The sequence below is a fragment of the Microcebus murinus genome, chromosome 2 (genome assembly GCF_040939455.1).
Source record: "Microcebus murinus isolate Inina chromosome 2, M.murinus_Inina_mat1.0, whole genome shotgun sequence".
NCBI classification, from domain to species: domain Eukaryota; kingdom Metazoa; phylum Chordata; class Mammalia; order Primates; family Cheirogaleidae; genus Microcebus; species Microcebus murinus.
In genome coordinates, this window is record NC_134105.1 from 101164379 (window position 1) to 101186472 (window position 22094).

Consider the following 22094-nt stretch of genomic DNA (forward strand, 5'->3'; position numbering starts at 1 on the left):
TTTTTTTGGAAGTGAGGGGCAAGGTTTTTCATGCTGAGAGCCAAGTTAAAGTCCACATTTGAATGCGTTAATCTTGAAGGGATCTATCTATATCTGCTCTTTAACAACTAATGCTTTTGTTCACCGGCTAGGGACATGCACCTGATATTACCTTTTAATGCCACTAGGCGGCTTACTGATTAAAGATATACCCAGGAAAAGGGGGTGGGTGGTTTTGACAAGCAAAGAATCCACCAATACTTCTTCTTTGCTCTTGGGGCCTTCTCCCTTCTGCCACCATTTAAAATAAAACACACAGAAACTTAGGGGACACAGTGCTGTAAAAGAAAGCTGTGGCTCAATGACTGGTAGTGCATTTGTAATATTTTGCTCTTTAGAAATGCAAGTTCAGCTTTGATATCATTTATAATTGAATAATGAGCTCTCCAAAACACAACTCAACTAAAGCCCAAGCTATTTAAATGCTTTACATTATGATTCCAAGTTTACAACTCACACTAATCATTTATTGAACTGAGTATTTGCAGACAAAGTAGCCCGAATACCATACATTTGTGTAGAGAACCCAATAACAAGCAATAGAGTACAGTTACAGGATTAAAAGAAAAAGATAAGAAATAGGTAGATATACTATAAGAAAACAATTTGCTTATGAATTTCCAGTAAGCAACAATTTCTTCCTAAATGGCTACTTCAGAAAAATTCATTTCTATGTATTATTGATAACTAGAAATAGCACTTCCGCTCTTGGATATAGTCATAAAGTGGAGTACTGCTATGGAGACTATGGGAACTGGAGCTTGTACTTCCACTCTGATAGTTACCTCTTCCATCTGTCTTATAAAAATTGCCAGCATGTTTATTATCGGTAGTGCAAATTGTTAATTTGTTGGATGTACTGGATCCAGATAGGTCACGGGAGGGTCTAAACTGTCCCAAACCAGAATCAAAGGAGGATTCTACTTGTCTATTATTATTTCCTCTTTGCCCATGACTAAAATGTAAATGGCTAGAGTCAGATTCAAACTGAATTCTACGGCTCCGTTTTGATTCACGTTGCCCATGAGTCAGACACGGATGAGACACGGAACAATGATGTCCAGGAAAAGGACGAGAGTGGGACACAAATTCATGAAAATTAGAATAATCGCCTGAGCCAGAACTATAACGGGTGCATCCAGTAGACTGGTCGTATACAGACTGGGGATGGTAAAGGCCATAAGAATGACTAGAGTAAGACCCATATGGACCATACCCGGGTGACTGATCTGAATTAGACTGATAGGTGCTACAGCCAGTAGACTGGCCTGACCCAGACCCATGTCGGCCGCGGCCAGAAGACTTGCTTGAGCCGGAGCCATGCTGACCAGAGCTGGAGGAATGACCTGAGCTAGATGCGTGCTGGCCACTGCTTGAGGACTGTCGTGAGGCAGACCCACGCTGACCATGGCTGGAGGATCGGTGTTGGCCAGATCCACGGTGACCTAAGCCGGAGGACTCCTGTGAGCCAGACTCATGTTGGCCAAAGCCGGAAGACTGGCCTGAGCCAGAGCCCTGTTGCCCGTGGCCGGAAGAGTGACCTGAGCCTGAGCCGGACTGACCCTGCCCGTAGCTGGAAGACTGACCTGAACCGGACCCATGTCGGCCGCGGCTAGAAGACTGGCCTGACCCGGACCCATGTTGGCCATAGCCCGAAGAAGACTGCCCTGAGCCGGACTCATGCTGACCATAGCCGGAAGACTGACCTGAGCCAGAGCCATGTCGGCCGCGGCCAGTGGACTGTCCTGTCCCAGAGCCGTGTCTGCCGGAGCCGGAAGACTGACTGCAACCAGCAGCACCGTGCTGCCCGGAGCCGGAAGACTGACTAGAGCTGGATCCGTGTTGGCCACCTCTGGATGACTGCCCTGATGTAGAACCATGTTGACCGGAGCTAGCGGATTGGCCTCTGCCAGACTGATGGTGACTGGAGCCGGAAGACTCCTCGGAGCCAGACTCATGCTGGCCAAAGCCAGAAGACTGGCCTGAGGCCGACCCATGCTGGCCATAGCTGGAAGACTGACCTGACCCTGACCCATGTCGGCCGCGGCTAGTGGACTGGCCTGACCCAGAACCGTGTCGGCCATGGCCCGAAGACTGACTTGAGCCCGACTCATGCTGACCATAGCTGGAGGACTGACCTGACCCAGACCCGTGTCGGCCGCGGCCAGAAGACTTGCTTGAGCCGGAGCCATGCTGACCAGAGCTGGAAGAATGACCTGAGCTAGATGCGTGCTGGCCACTGCTTGAGGACTGTCGTGAGGTAGACCCACGCTGACCATGGCTGGAGGATCGGTGTTGGCTAGATTCATGGTGACTGGAGCCAGAGGACTCTTCTGAGCCAGACTCATGTTGGCCAAAGCCGGAAGACTGGCCTGAGCCAGAGCCCTGTTGCCCGTGGCCGGAAGAGTGACCTGAGCCTGAGCCGGACTGACCCTGCCCGTAGCTGGAAGACTGACCTGAACCGGACCCATGTCGGCCGCGGCTAGAAGACTGGCCTGACCCGGACCCATGTTGGCCATAGCCCGAAGAAGACTGCCCTGAGCCGGACTCATGCTGACCATAGCCGGAAGACTGACCTGAGCCAGAGCCATGTCGGCCGCGGCTAGTGGACTGGCCTGACCCAGAACCGTGTCGGCCATGGCCCGAAGACTGACTTGAGCCCGACTCATGCTGACCATAGCTGGAGGACTGACCTGACCCAGACCCGTGTCGGCCGCGGCCAGAAGACTTGCTTGAGCCGGAGCCATGCTGACCAGAGCTGGAAGAATGACCTGAGCTAGATGCGTGCTGGCCACTGCTTGAGGACTGTCGTGAGGTAGACCCACGCTGACCATGGCTGGAGGATCGGTGTTGGCTAGATTCATGGTGACTGGAGCCAGAGGACTCTTCTGAGCCAGACTCATGTTGGCCAAAGCCGGAAGACTGGCCTGAGCCAGAGCCCTGTTGCCCGTGGCCGGAAGAGTGACCTGAGCCTGAGCCGGACTGACCCTGCCCGTAGCTGGAAGACTGACCTGAACCGGACCCATGTCGGCCGCGGCTAGAAGACTGGCCTGACCCGGACCCATGTTGGCCATAGCCCGAAGAAGACTGCCCTGAGCCGGACTCATGCTGACCATAGCTGGAAGACTGACCTGAGCCAGAGCCATGTCGGCCGCGGCTAGTAGACTGGCCTGACGTAGACCCGTGTTGGCCATAGCTAGAGGACTGACTTGAGCCGGAGCCATGCTGACCAGAGCTGGAGGAATGACCTGAGCTAGAGGCATGCTGGCCGCGGCTTGAGGACTGGCCTGACGTAGACCCATGTCGACCATGGCTGGAGGATCGGTGTTGGCCAGATCCACGGTGACCTAAGCCGGAGGACTCCTGTGAGCCAGACTCATGTTGGCCAAAGCCGGAAGACTGGCCTGAGCCAGAGCCCTGTTGCCCGTGGCCGGAAGAGTGACCTGAGCCTGAGCCGGACTGACCCTGCCCGTAGCTGGAAGACTGACCTGAACCGGACCCATGTCGGCCGCGGCTAGAAGACTGGCCTGACCCGGACCCATGTTGGCCATAGCCCGAAGAAGACTGCCCTGAGCCGGACTCATGCTGACCATAGCCGGAAGACTGACCTGAGCCAGAGCCATGTCGGCCGCGGCCAGTGGACTGTCCTGTCCCAGAGCCGTGTCTGCCGGAGCCGGAAGACTGACTGCAACCAGCAGCACCGTGCTGCCCGGAGCCGGAAGACTGACTAGAGCTGGATCCGTGTTGGCCACCTCTGGATGACTGCCCTGATGTAGAACCATGTTGACCGGAGCTAGCGGATTGGCCTCTGCCAGACTGATGGTGACTGGAGCCGGAAGACTCCTCGGAGCCAGACTCATGCTGGCCAAAGCCAGAAGACTGGCCTGAGGCCGACCCATGCTGGCCATAGCTGGAAGACTGACCTGACCCTGACCCATGTCGGCCGCGGCTAGTGGACTGGCCTGACCCAGAACCGTGTCGGCCATGGCCCGAAGACTGACTTGAGCCCGACTCATGCTGACCATAGCTGGAGGACTGACCTGACCCAGACCCGTGTCGGCCGCGGCCAGAAGACTTGCTTGAGCCGGAGCCATGCTGACCAGAGCTGGAAGAATGACCTGAGCTAGATGCGTGCTGGCCACTGCTTGAGGACTGTCGTGAGGTAGACCCACGCTGACCATGGCTGGAGGATCGGTGTTGGCTAGATTCATGGTGACTGGAGCCAGAGGACTCTTCTGAGCCAGACTCATGTTGGCCAAAGCCGGAAGACTGGCCTGAGCCAGAGCCCTGTTGCCCGTGGCCGGAAGAGTGACCTGAGCCTGAGCCGGACTGACCCTGCCCGTAGCTGGAAGACTGACCTGAACCGGACCCATGTCGGCCGCGGCTAGAAGACTGGCCTGACCCGGACCCATGTTGGCCATAGCCCGAAGAAGACTGCCCTGAGCCGGACTCATGCTGACCATAGCTGGAAGACTGACCTGAGCCAGAGCCATGTCGGCCGCGGCTAGTAGACTGGCCTGACGTAGACCCGTGTTGGCCATAGCTAGAGGACTGACTTGAGCCGGAGCCATGCTGACCAGAGCTGGAGGAATGACCTGAGCTAGAGGCATGCTGGCCGCGGCTTGAGGACTGGCCTGACGTAGACCCATGTCGACCATGGCTGGAGGATCGGTGTTGGCCAGATCCACGGTGACCTAAGCCGGAGGACTCCTGTGAGCCAGACTCATGTTGGCCAAAGCCGGAAGACTGGCCTGAGCCAGAGCCCTGTTGCCCGTGGCCGGAAGAGTGACCTGAGCCTGAGCCGGACTGACCCTGCCCGTAGCTGGAAGACTGACCTGAACCGGACCCATGTCGGCCGCGGCTAGAAGACTGGCCTGACCCGGACCCATGTTGGCCATAGCCCGAAGAAGACTGCCCTGAGCCGGACTCATGCTGACCATAGCCGGAAGACTGACCTGAGCCAGAGCCATGTCGGCCGCGGCCAGTGGACTGTCCTGTCCCAGAGCCGTGTCTGCCGGAGCCGGAAGACTGACTGCAACCAGCAGCACCGTGCTGCCCGGAGCCGGAAGACTGACTAGAGCTGGATCCGTGTTGGCCACCTCTGGATGACTGCCCTGATGTAGAACCATGTTGACCGGAGCTAGCGGATTGGCCTCTGCCAGACTGATGGTGACTGGAGCCGGAAGACTCCTCGGAGCCAGACTCATGCTGGCCAAAGCCAGAAGACTGGCCTGAGGCCGACCCATGCTGGCCATAGCTGGAAGACTGACCTGACCCTGACCCATGTCGGCCGCGGCTAGTGGACTGGCCTGACCCAGAACCGTGTCGGCCATGGCCCGAAGACTGACTTGAGCCCGACTCATGCTGACCATAGCTGGAGGACTGACCTGACCCAGACCCGTGTCGGCCGCGGCCAGAAGACTTGCTTGAGCCGGAGCCATGCTGACCAGAGCTGGAAGAATGACCTGAGCTAGATGCGTGCTGGCCACTGCTTGAGGACTGTCGTGAGGTAGACCCACGCTGACCATGGCTGGAGGATCGGTGTTGGCTAGATTCATGGTGACTGGAGCCAGAGGACTCTTCTGAGCCAGACTCATGTTGGCCAAAGCCGGAAGACTGGCCTGAGCCAGAGCCCTGTTGCCCGTGGCCGGAAGAGTGACCTGAGCCTGAGCCGGACTGACCCTGCCCGTAGCTGGAAGACTGACCTGAACCGGACCCATGTCGGCCGCGGCTAGAAGACTGGCCTGACCCGGACCCATGTTGGCCATAGCCCGAAGAAGACTGCCCTGAGCCGGACTCATGCTGACCATAGCTGGAAGACTGACCTGAGCCAGAGCCATGTCGGCCGCGGCTAGTAGACTGGCCTGACGTAGACCCGTGTTGGCCATAGCTAGAGGACTGACTTGAGCCGGAGCCATGCTGACCAGAGCTGGAGGAATGACCTGAGCTAGAGGCATGCTGGCCGCGGCTTGAGGACTGGCCTGACGTAGACCCATGTCGACCATGGCTGGAGGATCGGTGTTGGCCAGATCCACGGTGACCTAAGCCGGAGGACTCCTGTGAGCCAGACTCATGTTGGCCAAAGCCGGAAGACTGGCCTGAGCCAGAGCCCTGTTGCCCGTGGCCGGAAGAGTGACCTGAGCCTGAGCCGGACTGACCCTGCCCGTAGCTGGAAGACTGACCTGAACCGGACCCATGTCGGCCGTGGCTAGAAGACTGGCCTGACCCGGACCCATGTTGGCCATAGCCCGAAGAAGACTGCCCTGAGCCGGACTCATGCTGACCATAGCCGGAAGACTGACCTGAGCCAGAGCCATGTCGGCCGCGGCCAGTGGACTGTCCTGTCCCAGAGCCGTGTCTGCCGGAGCCGGAAGACTGACTGCAACCAGCAGCACCGTGCTGCCCGGAGCCGGAAGACTGACTAGAGCTGGATCCGTGTTGGCCACCTCTGGATGACTGCCCTGATGTAGAACCATGTTGACCGGAGCTAGCGGATTGGCCTCTGCCAGACTGATGGTGACTGGAGCCGGAAGACTCCTCGGAGCCAGACTCATGCTGGCCAAAGCCAGAAGACTGGCCTGAGGCCGACCCATGCTGGCCATAGCTGGAAGACTGACCTGACCCTGACCCATGTCGGCCGCGGCTAGTGGACTGGCCTGACCCAGAACCGTGTCGGCCATGGCCCGAAGACTGACTTGAGCCCGACTCATGCTGACCATAGCTGGAGGACTGACCTGACCCAGACCCGTGTCGGCCGCGGCCAGAAGACTTGCTTGAGCCGGAGCCATGCTGACCAGAGCTGGAAGAATGACCTGAGCTAGATGCGTGCTGGCCACTGCTTGAGGACTGTCGTGAGGTAGACCCACGCTGACCATGGCTGGAGGATCGGTGTTGGCTAGATTCATGGTGACTGGAGCCAGAGGACTCTTCTGAGCCAGACTCATGTTGGCCAAAGCCGGAAGACTGGCCTGAGCCAGAGCCCTGTTGCCCGTGGCCGGAAGAGTGACCTGAGCCTGAGCCGGACTGACCCTGCCCGTAGCTGGAAGACTGACCTGAACCGGACCCATGTCGGCCGCGGCTAGAAGACTGGCCTGACCCGGACCCATGTTGGCCATAGCCCGAAGAAGACTGCCCTGAGCCGGACTCATGCTGACCATAGCCGGAAGACTGACCTGAGCCAGAGCCATGTCGGCCGCGGCTAGTGGACTGGCCTGACCCAGAACCGTGTCGGCCATGGCCCGAAGACTGACTTGAGCCCGACTCATGCTGACCATAGCTGGAGGACTGACCTGACCCAGACCCGTGTCGGCCGCGGCCAGAAGACTTGCTTGAGCCGGAGCCATGCTGACCAGAGCTGGAAGAATGACCTGAGCTAGATGCGTGCTGGCCACTGCTTGAGGACTGTCGTGAGGTAGACCCACGCTGACCATGGCTGGAGGATCGGTGTTGGCTAGATTCATGGTGACTGGAGCCAGAGGACTCTTCTGAGCCAGACTCATGTTGGCCAAAGCCGGAAGACTGGCCTGAGCCAGAGCCCTGTTGCCCGTGGCCGGAAGAGTGACCTGAGCCTGAGCCGGACTGACCCTGCCCGTAGCTGGAAGACTGACCTGAACCGGACCCATGTCGGCCGCGGCTAGAAGACTGGCCTGACCCGGACCCATGTTGGCCATAGCCCGAAGAAGACTGCCCTGAGCCGGACTCATGCTGACCATAGCTGGAAGACTGACCTGAGCCAGAGCCATGTCGGCCGCGGCTAGTAGACTGGCCTGACGTAGACCCGTGTTGGCCATAGCTAGAGGACTGACTTGAGCCGGAGCCATGCTGACCAGAGCTGGAGGAATGACCTGAGCTAGAGGCATGCTGGCCGCGGCTTGAGGACTGGCCTGACGTAGACCCATGTCGACCATGGCTGGAGGATCGGTGTTGGCCAGATCCACGGTGACCTAAGCCGGAGGACTCCTGTGAGCCAGACTCATGTTGGCCAAAGCCGGAAGACTGGCCTGAGCCAGAGCCCTGTTGCCCGTGGCCGGAAGAGTGACCTGAGCCTGAGCCGGACTGACCCTGCCCGTAGCTGGAAGACTGACCTGAACCGGACCCATGTCGGCCGCGGCTAGAAGACTGGCCTGACCCGGACCCATGTTGGCCATAGCCCGAAGAAGACTGCCCTGAGCCGGACTCATGCTGACCATAGCCGGAAGACTGACCTGAGCCAGAGCCATGTCGGCCGCGGCCAGTGGACTGTCCTGTCCCAGAGCCGTGTCTGCCGGAGCCGGAAGACTGACTGCAACCAGCAGCACCGTGCTGCCCGGAGCCGGAAGACTGACTAGAGCTGGATCCGTGTTGGCCACCTCTGGATGACTGCCCTGATGTAGAACCATGTTGACCGGAGCTAGCGGATTGGCCTCTGCCAGACTGATGGTGACTGGAGCCGGAAGACTCCTCGGAGCCAGACTCATGCTGGCCAAAGCCAGAAGACTGGCCTGAGGCCGACCCATGCTGGCCATAGCTGGAAGACTGACCTGACCCTGACCCATGTCGGCCGCGGCTAGTGGACTGGCCTGACCCAGAACCGTGTCGGCCATGGCCCGAAGACTGACTTGAGCCCGACTCATGCTGACCATAGCTGGAGGACTGACCTGACCCAGACCCGTGTCGGCCGCGGCCAGAAGACTTGCTTGAGCCGGAGCCATGCTGACCAGAGCTGGAAGAATGACCTGAGCTAGATGCGTGCTGGCCACTGCTTGAGGACTGTCGTGAGGTAGACCCACGCTGACCATGGCTGGAGGATCGGTGTTGGCTAGATTCATGGTGACTGGAGCCAGAGGACTCTTCTGAGCCAGACTCATGTTGGCCAAAGCCGGAAGACTGGCCTGAGCCAGAGCCCTGTTGCCCGTGGCCGGAAGAGTGACCTGAGCCTGAGCCGGACTGACCCTGCCCGTAGCTGGAAGACTGACCTGAACCGGACCCATGTCGGCCGCGGCTAGAAGACTGGCCTGACCCGGACCCATGTTGGCCATAGCCCGAAGAAGACTGCCCTGAGCCGGACTCATGCTGACCATAGCTGGAAGACTGACCTGAGCCAGAGCCATGTCGGCCGCGGCTAGTAGACTGGCCTGACGTAGACCCGTGTTGGCCATAGCTAGAGGACTGACTTGAGCCGGAGCCATGCTGACCAGAGCTGGAGGAATGACCTGAGCTAGAGGCATGCTGGCCGCGGCTTGAGGACTGGCCTGACGTAGACCCATGTCGACCATGGCTGGAGGATCGGTGTTGGCCAGATCCACGGTGACCTAAGCCGGAGGACTCCTGTGAGCCAGACTCATGTTGGCCAAAGCCGGAAGACTGGCCTGAGCCAGAGCCCTGTTGCCCGTGGCCGGAAGAGTGACCTGAGCCTGAGCCGGACTGACCCTGCCCGTAGCTGGAAGACTGACCTGAACCGGACCCATGTCGGCCGCGGCTAGAAGACTGGCCTGACCCGGACCCATGTTGGCCATAGCCCGAAGAAGACTGCCCTGAGCCGGACTCATGCTGACCATAGCCGGAAGACTGACCTGAGCCAGAGCCATGTCGGCCGCGGCCAGTGGACTGTCCTGTCCCAGAGCCGTGTCTGCCGGAGCCGGAAGACTGACTGCAACCAGCAGCACCGTGCTGCCCGGAGCCGGAAGACTGACTAGAGCTGGATCCGTGTTGGCCACCTCTGGATGACTGCCCTGATGTAGAACCATGTTGACCGGAGCTAGCGGATTGGCCTCTGCCAGACTGATGGTGACTGGAGCCGGAAGACTCCTCGGAGCCAGACTCATGCTGGCCAAAGCCAGAAGACTGGCCTGAGGCCGACCCATGCTGGCCATAGCTGGAAGACTGACCTGACCCTGACCCATGTCGGCCGCGGCTAGTGGACTGGCCTGACCCAGAACCGTGTCGGCCATGGCCCGAAGACTGACTTGAGCCCGACTCATGCTGACCATAGCTGGAGGACTGACCTGACCCAGACCCGTGTCGGCCGCGGCCAGAAGACTTGCTTGAGCCGGAGCCATGCTGACCAGAGCTGGAAGAATGACCTGAGCTAGATGCGTGCTGGCCACTGCTTGAGGACTGTCGTGAGGTAGACCCACGCTGACCATGGCTGGAGGATCGGTGTTGGCTAGATTCATGGTGACTGGAGCCAGAGGACTCTTCTGAGCCAGACTCATGTTGGCCAAAGCCGGAAGACTGGCCTGAGCCAGAGCCCTGTTGCCCGTGGCCGGAAGAGTGACCTGAGCCTGAGCCGGACTGACCCTGCCCGTAGCTGGAAGACTGACCTGAACCGGACCCATGTCGGCCGCGGCTAGAAGACTGGCCTGACCCGGACCCATGTTGGCCATAGCCCGAAGAAGACTGCCCTGAGCCGGACTCATGCTGACCATAGCTGGAAGACTGACCTGAGCCAGAGCCATGTCGGCCGCGGCTAGTAGACTGGCCTGACGTAGACCCGTGTTGGCCATAGCTAGAGGACTGACTTGAGCCGGAGCCATGCTGACCAGAGCTGGAGGAATGACCTGAGCTAGAGGCATGCTGGCCGCGGCTTGAGGACTGGCCTGACGTAGACCCATGTCGACCATGGCTGGAGGATCGGTGTTGGCCAGATCCACGGTGACCTAAGCCGGAGGACTCCTGTGAGCCAGACTCATGTTGGCCAAAGCCGGAAGACTGGCCTGAGCCAGAGCCCTGTTGCCCGTGGCCGGAAGAGTGACCTGAGCCTGAGCCGGACTGACCCTGCCCGTAGCTGGAAGACTGACCTGAACCGGACCCATGTCGGCCGCGGCTAGAAGACTGGCCTGACCCGGACCCATGTTGGCCATAGCCCGAAGAAGACTGCCCTGAGCCGGACTCATGCTGACCATAGCCGGAAGACTGACCTGAGCCAGAGCCATGTCGGCCGCGGCCAGTGGACTGTCCTGTCCCAGAGCCGTGTCTGCCGGAGCCGGAAGACTGACTGCAACCAGCAGCACCGTGCTGCCCGGAGCCGGAAGACTGACTAGAGCTGGATCCGTGTTGGCCACCTCTGGATGACTGCCCTGATGTAGAACCATGTTGACCGGAGCTAGCGGATTGGCCTCTGCCAGACTGATGGTGACTGGAGCCGGAAGACTCCTCGGAGCCAGACTCATGCTGGCCAAAGCCAGAAGACTGGCCTGAGGCCGACCCATGCTGGCCATAGCTGGAAGACTGACCTGACCCTGACCCATGTCGGCCGCGGCTAGTGGACTGGCCTGACCCAGAACCGTGTCGGCCATGGCCCGAAGACTGACTTGAGCCCGACTCATGCTGACCATAGCTGGAGGACTGACCTGACCCAGACCCGTGTCGGCCGCGGCCAGAAGACTTGCTTGAGCCGGAGCCATGCTGACCAGAGCTGGAAGAATGACCTGAGCTAGATGCGTGCTGGCCACTGCTTGAGGACTGTCGTGAGGTAGACCCACGCTGACCATGGCTGGAGGATCGGTGTTGGCTAGATTCATGGTGACTGGAGCCAGAGGACTCTTCTGAGCCAGACTCATGTTGGCCAAAGCCGGAAGACTGGCCTGAGCCAGAGCCCTGTTGCCCGTGGCCGGAAGAGTGACCTGAGCCTGAGCCGGACTGACCCTGCCCGTAGCTGGAAGACTGACCTGAACCGGACCCATGTCGGCCGCGGCTAGAAGACTGGCCTGACCCGGACCCATGTTGGCCATAGCCCGAAGAAGACTGCCCTGAGCCGGACTCATGCTGACCATAGCTGGAAGACTGACCTGAGCCAGAGCCATGTCGGCCGCGGCTAGTAGACTGGCCTGACGTAGACCCGTGTTGGCCATAGCTAGAGGACTGACTTGAGCCGGAGCCATGCTGACCAGAGCTGGAGGAATGACCTGAGCTAGAGGCATGCTGGCCGCGGCTTGAGGACTGGCCTGACGTAGACCCATGTCGACCATGGCTGGAGGATCGGTGTTGGCCAGATCCACGGTGACCTAAGCCGGAGGACTCCTGTGAGCCAGACTCATGTTGGCCAAAGCCGGAAGACTGGCCTGAGCCAGAGCCCTGTTGCCCGTGGCCGGAAGAGTGACCTGAGCCTGAGCCGGACTGACCCTGCCCGTAGCTGGAAGACTGACCTGAACCGGACCCATGTCGGCCGCGGCTAGAAGACTGGCCTGACCCGGACCCATGTTGGCCATAGCCCGAAGAAGACTGCCCTGAGCCGGACTCATGCTGACCATAGCCGGAAGACTGACCTGAGCCAGAGCCATGTCGGCCGCGGCCAGTGGACTGTCCTGTCCCAGAGCCGTGTCTGCCGGAGCCGGAAGACTGACTGCAACCAGCAGCACCGTGCTGCCCGGAGCCGGAAGACTGACTAGAGCTGGATCCGTGTTGGCCACCTCTGGATGACTGCCCTGATGTAGAACCATGTTGACCGGAGCTAGCGGATTGGCCTCTGCCAGACTGATGGTGACTGGAGCCGGAAGACTCCTCGGAGCCAGACTCATGCTGGCCAAAGCCAGAAGACTGGCCTGAGGCCGACCCATGCTGGCCATAGCTGGAAGACTGACCTGACCCTGACCCATGTCGGCCGCGGCTAGTGGACTGGCCTGACCCAGAACCGTGTCGGCCATGGCCCGAAGACTGACTTGAGCCCGACTCATGCTGACCATAGCTGGAGGACTGACCTGACCCAGACCCGTGTCGGCCGCGGCCAGAAGACTTGCTTGAGCCGGAGCCATGCTGACCAGAGCTGGAAGAATGACCTGAGCTAGATGCGTGCTGGCCACTGCTTGAGGACTGTCGTGAGGTAGACCCACGCTGACCATGGCTGGAGGATCGGTGTTGGCTAGATTCATGGTGACTGGAGCCAGAGGACTCTTCTGAGCCAGACTCATGTTGGCCAAAGCCGGAAGACTGGCCTGAGCCAGAGCCCTGTTGCCCGTGGCCGGAAGAGTGACCTGAGCCTGAGCCGGACTGACCCTGCCCGTAGCTGGAAGACTGACCTGAACCGGACCCATGTCGGCCGCGGCTAGAAGACTGGCCTGACCCGGACCCATGTTGGCCATAGCCCGAAGAAGACTGCCCTGAGCCGGACTCATGCTGACCATAGCTGGAAGACTGACCTGAGCCAGAGCCATGTCGGCCGCGGCTAGTAGACTGGCCTGACGTAGACCCGTGTTGGCCATAGCTAGAGGACTGACTTGAGCCGGAGCCATGCTGACCAGAGCTGGAGGAATGACCTGAGCTAGAGGCATGCTGGCCGCGGCTTGAGGACTGGCCTGACGTAGACCCATGTCGACCATGGCTGGAGGATCGGTGTTGGCCAGATCCACGGTGACCTAAGCCGGAGGACTCCTGTGAGCCAGACTCATGTTGGCCAAAGCCGGAAGACTGGCCTGAGCCAGAGCCCTGTTGCCCGTGGCCGGAAGAGTGACCTGAGCCTGAGCCGGACTGACCCTGCCCGTAGCTGGAAGACTGACCTGAACCGGACCCATGTCGGCCGCGGCTAGAAGACTGGCCTGACCCGGACCCATGTTGGCCATAGCCCGAAGAAGACTGCCCTGAGCCGGACTCATGCTGACCATAGCCGGAAGACTGACCTGAGCCAGAGCCATGTCGGCCGCGGCCAGTGGACTGTCCTGTCCCAGAGCCGTGTCTGCCGGAGCCGGAAGACTGACTGCAACCAGCAGCACCGTGCTGCCCGGAGCCGGAAGACTGACTAGAGCTGGATCCGTGTTGGCCACCTCTGGATGACTGCCCTGATGTAGAACCATGTTGACCGGAGCTAGCGGATTGGCCTCTGCCAGACTGATGGTGACTGGAGCCGGAAGACTCCTCGGAGCCAGACTCATGCTGGCCAAAGCCAGAAGACTGGCCTGAGGCCGACCCATGCTGGCCATAGCTGGAAGACTGACCTGACCCTGACCCATGTCGGCCGCGGCTAGTGGACTGGCCTGACCCAGAACCGTGTCGGCCATGGCCCGAAGACTGACTTGAGCCCGACTCATGCTGACCATAGCTGGAGGACTGACCTGACCCAGACCCGTGTCGGCCGCGGCCAGAAGACTTGCTTGAGCCGGAGCCATGCTGACCAGAGCTGGAAGAATGACCTGAGCTAGATGCGTGCTGGCCACTGCTTGAGGACTGTCGTGAGGTAGACCCACGCTGACCATGGCTGGAGGATCGGTGTTGGCTAGATTCATGGTGACTGGAGCCAGAGGACTCTTCTGAGCCAGACTCATGTTGGCCAAAGCCGGAAGACTGGCCTGAGCCAGAGCCCTGTTGCCCGTGGCCGGAAGAGTGACCTGAGCCTGAGCCGGACTGACCCTGCCCGTAGCTGGAAGACTGACCTGAACCGGACCCATGTCGGCCGCGGCTAGAAGACTGGCCTGACCCGGACCCATGTTGGCCATAGCCCGAAGAAGACTGCCCTGAGCCGGACTCATGCTGACCATAGCTGGAAGACTGACCTGAGCCAGAGCCATGTCGGCCGCGGCTAGTAGACTGGCCTGACGTAGACCCGTGTTGGCCATAGCTAGAGGACTGACTTGAGCCGGAGCCATGCTGACCAGAGCTGGAGGAATGACCTGAGCTAGAGGCATGCTGGCCGCGGCTTGAGGACTGGCCTGACGTAGACCCATGTCGACCATGGCTGGAGGATCGGTGTTGGCCAGATCCACGGTGACCTAAGCCGGAGGACTCCTGTGAGCCAGACTCATGTTGGCCAAAGCCGGAAGACTGGCCTGAGCCAGAGCCCTGTTGCCCGTGGCCGGAAGAGTGACCTGAGCCTGAGCCGGACTGACCCTGCCCGTAGCTGGAAGACTGACCTGAACCGGACCCATGTCGGCCGCGGCTAGAAGACTGGCCTGACCCGGACCCATGTTGGCCATAGCCCGAAGAAGACTGCCCTGAGCCGGACTCATGCTGACCATAGCCGGAAGACTGACCTGAGCCAGAGCCATGTCGGCCGCGGCCAGTGGACTGTCCTGTCCCAGAGCCGTGTCTGCCGGAGCCGGAAGACTGACTGCAACCAGCAGCACCGTGCTGCCCGGAGCCGGAAGACTGACTAGAGCTGGATCCGTGTTGGCCACCTCTGGATGACTGCCCTGATGTAGAACCATGTTGACCGGAGCTAGCGGATTGGCCTCTGCCAGACTGATGGTGACTGGAGCCGGAAGACTCCTCGGAGCCAGACTCATGCTGGCCAAAGCCAGAAGACTGGCCTGAGGCCGACCCATGCTGGCCATAGCTGGAAGACTGACCTGACCCTGACCCATGTCGGCCGCGGCTAGTGGACTGGCCTGACCCAGAACCGTGTCGGCCATGGCCCGAAGACTGACTTGAGCCCGACTCATGCTGACCATAGCTGGAGGACTGACCTGACCCAGACCCGTGTCGGCCGCGGCCAGAAGACTTGCTTGAGCCGGAGCCATGCTGACCAGAGCTGGAAGAATGACCTGAGCTAGATGCGTGCTGGCCACTGCTTGAGGACTGTCGTGAGGTAGACCCACGCTGACCATGGCTGGAGGATCGGTGTTGGCTAGATTCATGGTGACTGGAGCCAGAGGACTCTTCTGAGCCAGACTCATGTTGGCCAAAGCCGGAAGACTGGCCTGAGCCAGAGCCCTGTTGCCCGTGGCCGGAAGAGTGACCTGAGCCTGAGCCGGACTGACCCTGCCCGTAGCTGGAAGACTGACCTGAACCGGACCCATGTCGGCCGCGGCTAGAAGACTGGCCTGACCCGGACCCATGTTGGCCATAGCCCGAAGAAGACTGCCCTGAGCCGGACTCATGCTGACCATAGCTGGAAGACTGACCTGAGCCAGAGCCATGTCGGCCGCGGCTAGTAGACTGGCCTGACGTAGACCCGTGTTGGCCATAGCTAGAGGACTGACTTGAGCCGGAGCCATGCTGACCAGAGCTGGAGGAATGACCTGAGCTAGAGGCATGCTGGCCGCGGCTTGAGGACTGGCCTGACGTAGACCCATGTCGACCATGGCTGGAGGATCGGTGTTGGCCAGATCCACGGTGACCTAAGCCGGAGGACTCCTGTGAGCCAGACTCATGTTGGCCAAAGCCGGAAGACTGGCCTGAGCCAGAGCCCTGTTGCCCGTGGCCGGAAGAGTGACCTGAGCCTGAGCCGGACTGACCCTGCCCGTAGCTGGAAGACTGACCTGAACCGGACCCATGTCGGCCGCGGCTAGAAGACTGGCCTGACCCGGACCCATGTTGGCCATAGCCCGAAGAAGACTGCCCTGAGCCGGACTCATGCTGACCATAGCCGGAAGACTGACCTGAGCCAGAGCCATGTCGGCCGCGGCCAGTGGACTGTCCTGTCCCAGAGCCGTGTCTGCCGGAGCCGGAAGACTGACTGCAACCAGCAGCACCGTGCTGCCCGGAGCCGGAAGACTGACTAGAGCTGGATCCGTGTTGGCCACCTCTGGATGACTGCCCTGATGTAGAACCATGTTGACCGGAGCTAGCGGATTGGCCTCTGCCAGACTGATGGTGACTGGAGCCGGAAGACTCCTCGGAGCCAGACTCATGCTGGCCAAAGCCAGAAGACTGGCCTGAGGCCGACCCATGCTGGCCATAGCTGGAAGACTGACCTGACCCTGACCCATGTCGGCCGCGGCTAGTGGACTGGCCTGACCCAGAACCGTGTCGGCCATGGCCCGAAGACTGACTTGAGCCCGACTCATGCTGACCACAGCTGGAGGACTGACCTGACCCAGACCCGTGTCGGCCGCGGCCAGAAGACTTGCTTGAGCCGGAGCCATGCTGACCAGAGCTGGAAGAATGACCTGAGCTAGATGCGTGCTGGCCACTGCTTGAGGACTGTCGTGAGGTAGACCCACGCTGACCATGGCTGGAGGATCGGTGTTGGCTAGATTCATGGTGACTGGAGCCAGAGGACTCTTCTGAGCCAGACTCATGTTGGCCAAAGCCGGAAGACTGGCCTGAGCCAGAGCCCTGTTGCCCGTGGCCGGAAGAGTGACCTGAGCCTGAGCCGGACTGACCCTGCCCGTAGCTGGAAGACTGACCTGAACCGGACCCATGTCGGCCGCGGCTAGAAGACTGGCCTGACCCGGACCCATGTTGGCCATAGCCCGAAGAAGACTGCCCTGAGCCGGACTCATGCTGACCATAGCTGGAAGACTGACCTGAGCCAGAGCCATGTCGGCCGCGGCTAGTAGACTGGCCTGACGTAGACCCGTGTTGGCCATAGCTAGAGGACTGACTTGAGCCGGAGCCATGCTGACCAGAGCTGGAGGAATGACCTGAGCTAGAGGCATGCTGGCCGCGGCTTGAGGACTGGCCTGACGTAGACCCATGTCGACCATGGCTGGAGGATCGGTGTTGGCCAGATCCACGGTGACCTAAGCCGGAGGACTCCTGTGAGCCAGACTCATGTTGGCCAAAACCGGAAGACTGGCCTGAGCCAGAGCCCTGTTGCCCGTGGCCGGAAGAGTGACCTGAGCCTGAGCCGGACTGACCCTGCCCGTAGCTGGAAGACTGACCTGAACCGGACCCATGTCGGCCGCGGCTAGAAGACTGGCCTGACCCGGACCCATGTTGGCCATAGCCCGAAGAAGACTGCCCTGAGCCGGACTCATGCTGACCATAGCCGGAAGACTGACCTGAGCCAGAGCCATGTCGGCCGCGGCCAGTGGACTGTCCTGTCCCAGAGCCGTGTCTGCCGGAGCCGGAAGACTGACTGCAACCAGCAGCACCGTGCTGCCCGGAGCCGGAAGACTGACTAGAGCTGGATCCGTGTTGGCCACCTCTGGATGACTGTCCTGATGTAGAACCATGTTGACCGGAGCTAGAGGATTGGCCTCTGCCAGACTGATGGTGACTGGAGCCGGAAGACTCCTCGGAGCCAGACTCATGCTGGCCAAAGCCAGAAGAATGACCTGAGGTGGACCCATGCTGGCCATAGCTGGAGGACTGACCTGAACCAGACTCGTGTCGGCAGTGTCCAGTAGACTGGCCTGACCTAAACCCGTGTTGGTCATAGCCAGAAGACTTGCTTGAGCCGGAGCCATGCTCACCAGAGCTGGAAGAATGACCTGAGCTAGATGCATGCTGGGCACTGCTTGAGGACTGTCGTGAAGTAGACCCACACTGACCATGGCTGGAGGATCGTTGTTGGGTAGATTCATGGTGACTTGAGCCAGAAGACTCTTCTGAGGCAGACTCATGTTGGCCATGGGCAGTGGTTTTGCTTGAACCAGAGTTATTTTGTGTGTGGCTGGAATGGTTATGTGAGGCAGACTCACTGTGATCGTATGTAGAAGACTGAGTGGAAGAAGATCCAGACCTCTTGCGTGTTTTAGATTTGCTTGACCCAGATTTTTGTGTTTCATGGCGAGAGGGTTTTTCAGAAGAGGCATTGTGGTTTTTAGTTGTGGAGGAGTGTCTTGAGCCTAATGTATATTTACCACAGTTTGATGACTGTCCTGTTTTTGAATAATGCTCGTCTTCATTAGTATTTATATTTGTATCAGGTTCATCCCGTCCATAGTTTGAGAATTGCTGTAATTCAGTTTCTTCCTGACTTTCTGAATGATGAGTAGAACTCCTGGTATTTTTTCTGTTGGTAGATGATGGATAGGAATTTGATTGTTTTTTGACATTTCTTGTGTCCTGGCCTGATTCAGACCCATAGTCTTCATCACTTGAGTACCATTTTTGTTCATAATCATGTTTTTGTCCTCGATTATATCTTGGTTGTCTCCTTGGGCTGGATCTTTGTTGCCTGTGTCTGTAAGAATGAGTAGTGCTGGGTTCTTGTTTTCTCTGTTGTGATGACTTAGGCAAACACGACCCATATTGTTGTAAATGTGAGGATCTGCTTGAGCCAGAGACATGTTGTTCTTTTTCCCAACTCCCTGTCTGACCCCTTGAGCTGGATCTATGTGGCTTTTGATGATAGGAGTGGTCTGTATTTGCCCTATGTTTTCCGTAATTGGAGGAGTCACTTGAACTAGAATAATATACTTCTTCATAGTTTTCTGATTGAGTTCTAACATTTGGTTCATACCCTCTCTTTTGAGAGGGCTGACCTGAGTCAGACTTATGAGCAGAGCCACTGAGTTCCTTGGAATTTGAGCAGTGTTCTTCTCCTCCATAACTCCTAGAGTTGAATATATGATGCTGCTTAGTAGGGTACTGGTATGATTTCTTCTTATGTCGTCTATTAGCTAAGGATTCATTTGTGTCAGGCCAGTATTGGTCAGAACGGAAAGACTGATCCTCTGAGTGGCTTATGTCCACTTGTTCTCCACAACCATCTGACCAATTTTCTGAGTATGATCTTTCTCTGTAATTATTTGAATGATCATAACCATGTTCTTCTTTGCCAGACCTTTCTTGCTGGTGAGAATCATGTTTGTTTTTCTTACTACCCTTGAGATGGGTTAAAGTTGACTTTGTTCTTTCCCCTGAGCTTTGCCTGTGCCCAGAACTCGATAATTCTCCTTGATGATGCAGTCTTTTAGGCCTGTGTTTAATGCTTCCTCTGGAGTCCCCAGAGTAGGCTTCATTCTCTCCTGTACTCCAACTTGAATGACTGGAAGAGGATCCTTGCCCTTTTTCCTCCTCTTCTGTTTCACTTTGTTCCTCTTGGTGCTGGTGACTGTGATCTTTCTGCTTTGACCCTGAAGCTTGGCAGTAATCTTTGCCAATGATTTTATTACAAGTCTGAGCCAGCTTGAATATCATCAGAAGATACTCAGTAAAATCCACTTTCTTGTTGTGGTCTCTATCCAGACTTTGCATGATGATATCCACAGTGTCTCGATCATCTGAATTCTGTATAGGAAAAAGGTACAAAGAGTAGCTCTGTTAGTATGGACCATATACCCAGCTAACCAATTGAAGGAAAGCTGTGGAAATGTGAATGTTCGGCTTATTTATGTGGAGCTCAACTACATAGTTGTTTAGACTGGATTGCACTATACTGAACATAAAAAGAGAAAGGAATATGTGATGAATAATGTAAGAAATAGCAGGAAGGGGATGCAACTGGAAGATGAAAGGGAACAAGAGGAGTGATTGTTTCTGGTAAAAAATGGGTCAAATATGAATTATTAGCTAATTTATAAATACTAATTTTGGATATCTACATTAATTTTATATGACTTTATTTGTCCAGTTTTGTAAATAAGGTAATTAATTTACTCATTCCACAAAGATTTATTATGTTACTGTCTGCCTACTCTGTTATATGAGAGTATAAACAGTGAATAAGATTAGTTCTTGAAAAAATGAAAATTTAAAGTTTAGTGGATCATATATATAAACTTAAAATTATGATTTATTTTGATAAGGTTTCTGTGAGAGTACATCAGAGAGGAACTCTTGTGGGGTCCAAGAATTGTTAATGAGAGGAGGTGATGCCTTTTGAAGGGTGGGTTAGAATTAGCCAAATGAAGGGGTGAGAAGCGAAGGAGAAGGAGCAAAAGATTATTCCAGGCAGAGGGAATGATATGAATCAAGGGCTAGAGGTGAGAGAAAGCATAGAACATTCAGGGAACTGAAAGAAAGTCAGGATTGCTAGATTTAGTGTTTGAGGAATCAAGAAGTGTAGCTAGAGAGATATATAGGAACTCGATTATGACTTTTAAGTCATGTAAAGGAACTTTGTATTTTAAGAGCATTTGGGAGCTGTTGAAGGATTTTGAGATGAGGAGTGAAGTAATTAGATTTTCATCTAATGCTGACATTAGAAGTAGGAGATAGCCTGAACCAGAGGACTAACAATAGTGATGAAGAAAAACGGGCTATTATGAGAAACTATTGATGAGTTAGACAGAGATTGGAAATGGTGGCGCCTGCTGAGAGGGAGAAAATCAAGAATGGTACAAGGTTTCTGCCTTGGGCAAAATGAAGAAAGAATGAATTTAGAGGGGAAAATGATGAGATTCATATCTGACACACCAAATTTAAGACATCCTTAGAAATCCAAATAACAATATTTAGTAGGCAGTTGAATTTTGGGAATTGAAGCTGAAGCATCTAATCTAACGTCCCAATTTATTTCTAGAACTGACAATGTTAAGGTGATTTAGGGTAAGTGCTAATTTCCTGAACTCAGAGGCCTTTATAGAATCTTAGAAATGGGCAATGGTCAAGACATTTTAGACTGAAGAAAGAGAAAGAAAGGAAAGAAAATTAATTTCATCTACTTTGCAGTTTTTGTGAGGACCATCTCATTTTCTGTTCCATAAGAATTACTCACATAGATAGGACATTATTTAATCTATGGGTTTTGTCTGTTGTTTAGTAGGATCACCTCCCTTGGTTATGTTATGGAAAGCATTATGGCTCAACTTTTGGACCTTATCTCAAACCTTTCCCAAACCCCATTCTCTATCACCAAGTAGGGAGATTCCCCTAGGATGTTTGACATATGTAAACAAAGAGGTAGGAAGGTGAAGAAGAGAATTGCTACCAAATTAAGTTCTGGCATGGAGTTCTTACCTTTAGAAGTTGATGAAACTCATTGTCCAAAAGTTCTTTTAGCTCTGCGTTGTTCAACATATCACACTCCCTATGCTGGATGGCATATTGGTAGAAAACATCGTTGACAGTTATGATGCTTTGTAGGAGTTGAGGCATCTTTTTTGTAAGTTTAAGTTAACCTACAGGGGGAAAAGAGAGAGACCCACCTCTTATTATTCCTTTTGCTTGCTTAAACACATAACCAGGTCCAATTATTTATAATAATTGTTCAGAATTAGTCAGGCATGATTAAATTCATTCTCTTGTAATCAAGAACCAATCCAGAGTTGAATGACTTGTTCAAGCCATGTAGTAAGAGAGTGATGAAATTAGGAACAGAATCCATATATGTCATTTCTATTCCTCAATGAATGTAGGACCAATGACTTTCTGTTTAGGGCTCTCTGCTTCTCCTGGGGATAATCTTACGAGCTTTGTTCTGGACCTATAGAAGTCCTAAGTGTGCCAATCCATTTGTTTCCTGTTTCTCTCTAGGTCCCAACCATTACACTGTGGGGACCAAGCTCATTACCTAAATGGCATGCCTGACTCCA

The 22094-nt window shown here is 56.4% G+C and overlaps 1 protein-coding gene across 1 annotated transcript; it reads right to left on the reverse strand.

The window, feature by feature from the left end:
- Nucleotides 1–726: 726 nt before the first annotated feature.
- On the reverse strand, nt 727–21657 carry HRNR (hornerin). Its single transcript, XM_076010409.1, has 11 exons — nt 21520–21657; nt 19511–19848; nt 17412–18250; nt 16836–17351; nt 15489–16757; nt 15227–15410; nt 14142–15055; nt 12795–14063; nt 10101–12716; nt 9711–10022; nt 727–9590 (listed from the first exon to the last, which is right to left on the reverse strand). The coding sequence occupies exons 1-11, from the start codon at nt 21655–21657 to the stop codon at nt 727–729; spliced, it is 17259 nt and encodes a 5752-aa protein (XP_075866524.1).
- Between the last annotated feature and the right edge of the window lie 437 nt (nt 21658–22094).